Source organism: Helobdella robusta (assembly GCF_000326865.2).
Source record: "Helobdella robusta unplaced genomic scaffold HELROscaffold_39, whole genome shotgun sequence".
NCBI classification, from domain to species: domain Eukaryota; kingdom Metazoa; phylum Annelida; class Clitellata; order Rhynchobdellida; family Glossiphoniidae; genus Helobdella; species Helobdella robusta.
The window spans coordinates 521,213-531,527 of record NW_008704865.1 but is presented as its reverse complement, the minus strand read 5'-3'; the positions used below and the strand labels follow the sequence as shown (position 1 = coordinate 531,527).

At 33.7% G+C, this 10,315-nt stretch overlaps 2 protein-coding genes across 2 annotated transcripts in view; one reads left to right on the top strand and one right to left on the bottom strand.

The window, feature by feature from the left end:
- Positions 1-275: 275 nt before the first annotated feature.
- On the top strand, positions 276-4,993 carry HELRODRAFT_192853 (hypothetical protein; the record flags this gene model as incomplete). Its single annotated transcript, XM_009024065.1, has 3 exons — positions 276-286; positions 1,072-2,346; positions 2,628-4,993. 3 exons carry the CDS (start codon positions 276-278, stop codon positions 4,108-4,110), a joined length of 2,769 nt encoding a protein of 922 aa, XP_009022313.1. The 3' UTR covers positions 4,111-4,993.
- Positions 4,994-8,065: 3,072 nt separating this feature from the next.
- Positions 8,066-10,315, bottom strand: part of HELRODRAFT_176710 (hypothetical protein) — a gene marked incomplete at both ends in the record, with an annotated part of 2,375 nt that continues 125 nt past the window's right edge. The window contains 5 exons of the mRNA XM_009024064.1: positions 8,066-8,495; positions 8,663-8,763; positions 9,334-9,435; positions 9,745-9,965; positions 10,236-10,315. The exon at positions 10,236-10,315 is cut by the window's right edge and continues 125 nt beyond it. Coding sequence (XP_009022312.1) covers positions 8,066-8,495; positions 8,663-8,763; positions 9,334-9,435; positions 9,745-9,965; positions 10,236-10,315 — 934 coding nt within the window. The remainder of the gene's footprint in view (positions 8,496-8,662; positions 8,764-9,333; positions 9,436-9,744; positions 9,966-10,235) is intronic.

The window sequence follows — 10,315 nt, the reverse complement described above, 5'->3', positions numbered from 1 at the left end:
GGAAACTTAGTGCTATATGTTTATAGCAATAAATTTTTGTTGGTCAAATTTTTTATCCCCATAAATACGTCATCATCATCGTTATATTTATAATAATGACGTATTATAAAATATTTTCATGATTATCATCATCAACAACATCATCATTGCCACCACCATCATCATTTTCAAGGTGATCATTTTATTTGATGCTAGCATCATTTTGTCGTCATAAAATTATAATAATTTTTTTCATAATCATTGTACTTTTAATTTTAACAATCACTATGTTCAAAATGTTTAACAGGTAGGCTATAGATTATTTTGAGATATCCACCACAACGACAACATCATAAACATGAGCAAGAGCATGGTCATGTGGATGATAATATGGTCATCACATTTTTATCTTCTTCATCTTTGTATTCACGTCCATATATTTATGACTATTTTACCATCATCATCCTCATCATCATCATCACCCCTATCATCGTCGTCGTCATCATCGTCATCATCCCACATACCGTCTGTCTTGTCATCATTATCGGCCAAGGCAATATCCATGAATAATAAGTTCATTCCTGCATCATCATCATCATCGCCATCACCATCATCACTATTATCATCATCGCCATCATCACTATTATTACCATCATCGTCGTCGTCGTCATCATCTTCATCATCATCACCGAAACATTCAACGTTAACAGCCTTGCCATCGTCATTACAGTTACTATTATTATCGTCATTTTTGTCATCGTCATCATCATTCCCAACTGGTGTACAAAATCTATTGTCATCACCATTAACATCTTCATCATCATCCTCCTCTTCTTCTTCTTCTTCTTCTTCATCCTCTTCTTCATCACCATCCCCATCGCCATCCTTTCTATCTCCATCTCCTAACTTTGCATCTCTTCCATTATTTTTATCATCATCGTCGTCATCATCGTCTGATGATATGAAAGTAAATTCATTTGCACGGAGGGATGAAACAGCTGCTAATGAACGACACGACTTCACACAACAACACAAAAAACCCCAAAAACAACAACACCCACATTATCAACAAACCAAACATAAACAACACAGACACCAACAAAGGCAGCATAAACCAGTTCAGCGCCGTAAAAAGCATTTGCACCATTACCGTCACCAACCACAACAACACAATCAACAATCTGAACATTCGAAACAAAATCAAAGGCAACGACAAAATTTTCAACAAAAGCCAAATTTGCCGCTGCATCAAATTACCCGCGAATTAAAACAACAACAACAGTGGCTACAACAAAATAACACCACAGCCAACACAGATGACATTAATCTTTCAAACAACATTAAAAACACATTAAGCAGCAAGAACAGCACCCGAAACAAAAACGACAGTTTCAGCAACGACAACAATGACATCAAGCACAACTGTAGCAACACTAACATCAACCATTGCAACAACAACCTTCCTGACGGCCAGCAAGATAACATGAAGAACAGCAACATTATTGCTGATGACTTGAACGTGCAAGAGGACAACATCATAAACGATGGCAGTCCAACAAAGGGGACCATTAGCGTGAGGCGTGTTAAAAAAGGTAAGAGAACGCTAAAAGTAAGTGCACTTGTCGCTGACAACAACAGCTTGACTCAACAAAACAACGACAACGACATCGTCAGTGATAACAAACACCACCACCAAGAACAACAACGTGCACCAGCATCACACAAGGGCAACAGGAATATAACATCGACAGCCCAACTTTATTGCTACATGAATGGTCATCTGATCGATTACGAGCAGATGAAACTTTATTTTCTATCTATCTTGACCTCGCAACAAAATCAACAACAAACTAATCCGACACAGTCTCAAACGCCGCCAACCAATCAACGCCCTCGACCAAAACCTTCCGACACTCACCAACCAATCAGGAAAGGTCAGCCTCATATCAACTACGGCAAAAATTCGAAATTTGCTTCGAAATCTCGAGATTACGACGACGAGAACGAACGACAATACGACAGTTCGCTAGGGGGAGGAGTTTCACAGGACAAAGACCCAAACTATTGGCTGGTGCCACCTTTCCTCATCGGGGCCTCCAGCATCGTCTTTGCTTACGTCATCATTCACTGCCTCTACACCTACTGCCACTGCAACGGCAACAGGAATGCCAGGAACTGCAAAAACAATCACAACGCTAATCAGAATAGTTATAACAACAATAATAACAACAATAATAACAAAAATAATAACAATAGGTCGAGGTCGAATCGCAAGCCAACTGTAAGGAGAGTTCATCTGATGAATGCGCCAGTGGGTGCTGGAGGTAATATTGCGGTGGGCGGTCTGGGGAGTAACGTAAAAATTAGGTCAGTTCATGGTGTTAAACTTGTGTAGTAGTTGATTTCTTTACAGGTCTTTTTGAATAAATTTAGTTGAGGAAATTTCTTCTTTTATTGTTGACAATTTTTGTTTTGATAATTTTTCATAAAAAATTGTGTTGGTTTTTATAGCATATTTTATAGCATATCTTAATGCAAATAGTTGTTGAAATTTGCTAATGTTGCTACTGCATTTTGTTTCTACTTTTAATCACTACACATTCCATTATTGTATTAACATTCGTTACAATCTTCCATTCTCTTTGAAGGTCGATACCGACCCACCAGCATGGTTACCCCACCAAACTCCCACCGAACCACCCCATTCCTACAATTCTTTTCAGCAACAACAACAACGATGAAACAAAAAATGACGTCATCTCAACACAAACTTCAACAACTGCAACAACAACAACAACAAAAACAACAATCACAACGGCTCCCACCCCTCAGAACAACGCTTCAAACATTCCCGCATTTTTGGACAGCTTGAAAGATTGTAGCGAAGCGACGTCTACCTTCGGTTACGACAATTCATTGCTCGGGTTCGACAGTTTCTCCATATTGAACCAAGCCCACCGCCGATATTCGCACGTCCTGCCGATCGTGAGCTACAGCGACGCCGACGACATGTCGCTGACTAACAAGACCGCCAACAACACCTTGAATACGAATCTCGATAGCACAAACGCAATTTTTAGTCCGAACGCAAACAGCGATGCATTCAACAGCATTGCAGTCAGCAACAACTCCTTGAGTCCCAATCAGGTTTTTGAAACAAGACCATTCCTCGTTTTTGAGTCGGATGATGATGATGATGATAATTTTGATGATAACGATGATGACGAAAGTGAAGCGCTATACAATAGCAATGATAACAATAACGATGGTGATGGCGACGCAAAAACAAAAAAGAAGAAAAGCAAAAAAGACAAAAAAATGAAAAGTGAATCGCAATCGCAATCACGCAGGAAGAGCGCACTTTTGCAGATACCACAAGCGATCGGCAGACGATTATCGCAAACACGATTCAGTTTTTCATCAATAACAAACGAGAGAAACAATGAATCGAAATGTAATCGAGTCAGTCGCCAGCCTCGGGCCAGCATCTGCTTCCTCCCCGTGGCAAGAACTGTCAGCGATCCAAGCTGCTCTATGTTGCAAGTTGTTGTACCGACCCAATCCAATTCATCGGTCTTTCTCAATCCCAACTCCTCCCAAAGGTCATCCATTTTAATTGCCGATCCCTTGCAGCAGCAACAACAGCAGCTGACGCAACAGCTTCAATCAGTACAACAGCTGCTGCAGTTTCAACAGCAGCTACAAATGCAGCAGCAGCAGCAACAGGTACAACAACAGCAAATGCAACAACATTTCATGCTTGGCGATGATTCGGCAATAGCTTCAAACACAACGATTTCATCAACAATAACGACAACAGCATCATCATCAACAACAACATTGGCAACATCAATTACAGCAATACCAACACTTCTAATATCGTGCGCTACGGAAACATCACTGAACCAGTTCAACGAAAACAATTTAGAAAGCAACAACTTCAGTAAAGACGACATCCACCAAGATGACAACAAAATGCCTCAAAACAGCAACAAACCAGCAACAAACTCTAACAACAAAACTACACACACCAACACAAACATCAGCAACGACAATAGCATCTTTCAGTCTAGCGAACTTTTATTCAAAACGCCGGAACTAGATTGCGGCCAACCGGAAATGACAAAGTAGATGTGATGACGTTGGAGTACAAAAATACTACATCCGGCCAACAAACGCACGAATACTATCATTTATGTGACGCTGGATTAGAAAAATTATTTTTATTGACAGCGGACGAAATTGCATCTTTTTGTCTTGATGTTGTTTGTTTTTGTCGCAGATGATGTTAATTGATGGTATGTTGGAAAACTGTCAAAAATTTTACAATTTTGCTGAATGGAGAACATGTTTTGGTTTTGTAAATTAGATGTTGCTTCTAAAAATAACTAATTATTTTCGTTCATATTTTCAACGTCAACATTCAAGTAAGTAATTTATTTCAACCTATTCATCAGATTCTTCATCACTCAACGAACATTTCCCATTCACTGATCAGTGAAATGAAATAATTTGATTGGAAAAAATGAAATAAAAATATTTTTGGAACACCGAAGCATCCTACCGATTTTCATTTTGTTGAATAATTTCAGTACATATCAACCGGCAAATCTTATTTTTCAACAATTTGAATGCATTCTTGTGTTTTACATTAGCACTTCGCAATTTATTACATTAGTTACATCTCTTCATAATTAGTTAATTAACCAATTAATTAATTAATCAATTATTTTTAATATAATCAAACCCTTGTATAGAGAGCTTTTTTGATATTTCATAACATTTTTTAAGAATTTTAATCTTTAAATAATCAATTAAACACTTCTTTATTGATATTTGAATTTATAAAATGATAAAATTGATTGTTTTAAATAGTTTAAAATATTTCAATTAATTAATTTTTAATTATACCCTTTAAAATTGCATATTTTCTTTTGTAGCGTTAGTTGAAACATTAAAAATACGTATGTTTTATCTCATTTGGAATGAACTGATAAAAAAAAAATATAAAAAAATTTGTTGATTGATTGATTACTTAATTAGTTAGTTAATTAATTAATTGATATTTTCACGTGAAATTAATTAATATTAATATTATAATTTATCAACCCGCCTTCCTTAAATTTAAATTTAGATTGATGATTATCGAAAATGTGTTATTTTGCTTGTTATATTCAGAAAATTGTTAATTTGTTAATCAATTAATTATGTTAATTCTCTAAATATGTTAATATATTAGCATAAAATGTTATGATAAATTCATAATGTTATAATTGTTTGTTTTGCGTAGCGCATGTAGACAAACTCTCTAGGATTTAGATAATATTTGGCCGAAGAAACAAATATTGCTGTTTAAATGTTCTTATAAAAACGACAAAACACCACTACGTAGGCCTATGTCCAAATTATTAATTTAATATTTTTAATAAATTAAACTATTTCTACAAAGTTTAAGAAGTTTTTTAAAAAATAATCGCTGAAAATGTTTGATATTTCTTTATTTATTTTAGATTAGGAATTAAACTATAGTACTCGAGTCCAGCGTTTAATACATAAAAACCACATATAAAAATACAAAAAATATAACATTTAAAAATTAAAATCAAAAATAATTTTTTAATACTATTTACTTTTTTATCGAATTGGACTAGGTTAGACTGCCAATAATAATTTAAACATCAGGCTCTTGGTTCCGTAGTTTGATCGCTTCAGAGATTAAATTTTACGCCAACAAGCATACATTTTTTTGAATTTATCTAGTTAAATTTCACAAAATTTGTAATATTTCTTTCAAGAACCACAAACAAGTTATTTTTTGAAGAATTTTATCCCTCATTCAATGCGTTTAAAACTTGAAAGTAATTTGCGACATAAAATATAGAGTTAAATAGTCGTTGGTCCGAATGTGCTACAGGTGTTAATAACATAACTGATCAAATCAGGTGCGTAAAATCAAAATTTTGATTTATCTTTTCATCATAATTGAAAATCTAGGCAAGCGATATATAGTCTAAATCTTCTGTCTTATAGTTTTATATTCTGTGAAGTTTTCTTTTGAAGTTTTTTTGCAATATTTACCCCGGTTCTTTTTAAATTAATTGTATCACCACTAAGAGTGCAATTTCAAAGGAGATAAGCAGGTACAAAAATTGCAGGTACAACTCCGATAATATGGACATAGACACATTTGCACAACCACATATACATACAAACACCATGCACACGCACACGCATACATAGGGTCGCATACACGCACATATACAATCACACGCGTGTATATTCATGCATCAGTAGCATTAAGCTGGATGCGTTCATGCATTTTATAATTCATTTTATCTTTTAAGCTTATCACGGGAGAGTTCTCTAAATTAAAAGTTAATTGCGTTCTTACATTTGCATCTAAACTCTAACGTTTTGTTTTTTAAACAAACTTCTGCTATTTTTAAGGTAGTTTTATTGAAAATAAAAAAAAAACAATACATACGTTTGATTTTAAATAAAATTTACATAATAATATTACAATATAGTATCGTAGTAGTAATGTTAATATAATACTGCTAAGTTCAATTGCACATTAATAAAGGAAGGAATGAGTGAGTGAATGAATGAATGAATGAGTGAATGAATGAATGAATGAAGGAATGAATGAATGAATGAATGAATGAATGACAAATAAATAAATAAATAACACAGAATGAATGAATGAGTGAATGACTGATTTAATGAATGAATAACAGACGAATGAATGAAAAAAATGAGCAGACGAATGAATTAGTAAATCAATGAATGAATGAAAGAACGAATGAATGAAGAATCTAATAAATGAATGAATAAATAGTTAAATAATAGAAAAAAACAACAAACAAACAAACATATGAATGAATAAAAAATATGAAAAAAATACAAAGTAGCAGCAAAACTCGTAGCATTCAATTTTACGCTGACTTATCTGTATGGTCCTATGTTAGCAATAATACCAACAATAATATATCAACACATAATTAATTGCAATTGACCCATCAACATAATTTCATCATAATCTCATCATAATTTTATCATAATAAAATTAAATACTAATAATTGTGAAACGTATATATAAACCAGCAGTAACTTTTTCATGAGCAAATTAAATAAACAGAGTAGGTAAGCAGAATATAAGAGCACTTAAAATGACAAAGAAATCGACAAAAAGGAATAATTTTACAAATTTATCTAACAAATAGATAAATAAATCAAAATAAATATAGTATATTTTTTAAGATAACATAATAAATAAATAATTATTATATTTCAAAAATATTTATTATTACTAGAACGTAGTATGCCTGCTGTCAGGCAAAGAAATAGTGGCTAATTAAACCAAAAGAAAAACATGGTATTCCCAAATTACTCTATAAAAAATATATAAATTATATTTAAATTATTGTGGTCTACATATATATATTAATATATATATTAAAAGGAATATTTTTTAAAATGCAACGGAAGTACAAGCTTCTCGTACTTCAACATATTTCTTTTTTACTATTATCAACTTACTCGCATTTAAATTAACCTTCAGTCAACTGATATTTTGTCACTTCATTTCCTAATTTATTTTCAACATAGTGACATATTGAATAGAGACAACAACAATAGATTGCCTGCTAAGAATGAAAAGTTTCAATCCGAAAGACTGGACTAAATGTTGAGATAATAATGAGTTTGTTTTAATTATATTATAATTTTGCTGATGTACATTTTCCTATTATATAAAATAAACTGCTACAATTACTTTCAACTAAAAAATACTGAAATCAATTATTACAATTAAAGGAATAGTATGAAAACTAAAAATTTCATAATTTAAAAGAAAGATGATGACTGGAATCTCAATAGAGGAATCATCAACCAGATCAGAAAAATGTGAAAAATTCTAGTTCATATTTGTCTAAAATAATTAATCATAGAAATAAGAATAAATATTTTAACTGTCATAATGATGTAGACAATAAATAATTAATGTCAATAAATCCACCAGACAACAGACGAACACAGAGACTGACAGACAGACAGGCAGACGGACAGACAGACAGACAGAAAAAAATTATTCATCCATTCCCCAATTAACAACGTCATTAGATCTTTTATTGTTCAAAAGTTTGTTCAACTTTCTGTAGCTTATTCCTACCCTTTTGTTCTTTTTTGCAGTGCTGTTGTTGAACATTCCGAGCAGGATCTCCTCATTGACAAACCAGTTGATCTCCAAGGCCACATCTCTCAACACTGCCAAATCTTCAACCAGCTTCTTGTACTTCATAGGAAAATAAACGTTCGAGGAAAATCTCTCGTTTCTTGTTCTTCTAAGGAATTTGTCCTCAATGAGGTTGTAGCGGTAGTTGTGGTTGTGGGTGTGTGTCTGGCTGGAAAGTTTTTTCAGCCAATGATTTAGAAGGCAGCGCAATTCGAGAGTCTGATGGTGCAAGTGGTCGAAGAGGAAAATGAAGACGGCATTTTCCTCCTTCTCATTCTGCTGGCTGATTAGGAAATATAATTGAATGCTGCGTTGTTAACATTTATGAAATACAGAACTTATGAGTGCTAGTGCGAATTTGTTTTCCTGAACGCAAAAACTTTAATACATACAGCAGCCGTTATTTTGCTTTATTAATAATAATGATAATTTACAACTAAAAAAATTTACATGTTCATCTCTTTGATGTCCTCAGAGGCGGTCAGCAACCTTTGGGCGAAATAATCGTTCATGTCATCAAACAACATCTGCATGTTCAATCGGAACCATTCCTGTATTCGCCATCATTAGGTTGTTTAAGTGTATTGTATTGAATCACACACACGTATGCAATACTATATTAAGATAACAAAAGCAAAAATGCTAATAAAAAATAAATATGCATTAGATAATAAAAATTAATTATATAAATCTCAAAAAGCCAGACTCGGAGTATATAAAATTTTTGTGTCAAATTTAGGTAGGGTTAAAAATATTCATTTTAATGGTTAGAAACCACTCTCTAGGCCTAAAAGCTAGCGACACGACAAAGCGCAACAAGTCTCTGGCGCTATGTGAGTGACGATCGCATGACGACCGACGCTGTGTAGAAGAAAATGCTGAAAAAATTCTAACAGAAAGAACGTTAGAGTAAAAAATTAAAAAAGGGACATTTAAATAAAAGTAAAAAGTGAGATATTTTTTTAAAAAGTTCATAATAAATATTTTGTATTGACTAGTTACTTAAGGTTTTTGAAAAAATTAGAAATAATAATAAGAAAAAAATTATTATTAGAAACTATCATAAGGGAATTAAATAAAAATATATCTGAAGAGTTAAGGAAGAAGTATTCGCCACCGACCATGGCTCCCTGCTTCTCATCATTGAACAACGATCGATTCTTTAGGAAGTCTCTGACGGGAAAGTCCTCGAACTCCTTCAACAATTCTGAATGACCTCTGACCTACAAACAATTAAAAAAAACAAACATTTCACCAAATGACTATAACACGTAGAATGTAGACAAACAGTGATTGAAAGGATTGATACGATCGGAGCCGGTTAAAAAGACCATTGTTTATTATTGGCACCAGCCCCTTAATTCGCTCAAGTTACTCGATGTGGTCCGATTAGGCGACTTGTCTGTATTTATATATATTCAGTTATTGATAAGTATATAATTCTTTTGCATCACCCCAAGCCTTACAAACATAATGATGACAAATATGATGATAATAATGATGATTCGTGAGGAACATGGGATCGCACTCACCCCCTTCGAGTCGAGGATATAGTTCTTCAGATGTAAGGCTGAATTTTCAACGGCAGAGGCAGCGCCAAAGAGGTACATGAGTGACGTCTGGTTGTTCTTCGCAAGCCACTGTTGGCAATCAATCCTATGAACGACTGTATGGTTCAGCCATATTGGCCTAGGCAGAGATTTCTTTTCGCGGATAAGTTTTATCTCCCGAAGTATTTTGGTGGTTTGTTTTTCTGGTTGTTGTTGTTGTTGTGGTTGTTGTTGCTTATGTTCTGATTGTTCTAGCTTCTGAAGCGAGCTTTGAATTGTACTTAGAACTTGTACAATTTCATTGATGTTGATTTGATCGCTTGACTGGTTGGCGTTTTTGTTAACAGAATTTAATAAATGTTGCAGATGATGTTTATGTTTATGTTGGTGTTCTCGTGAGTGATGAATGTGTTTGTTGTGCAGTAGTTGCCGTTCCTGGTGGAGTTGTTGATGATGTGGTTTCACTGTTGAACTTGTGATTTGTTCCTTTTCTGGTAGATGTTGTTGTTGTTGATGATGATGTGGTTGGCTGCTGTCTGCTTGTTGTTGTTGT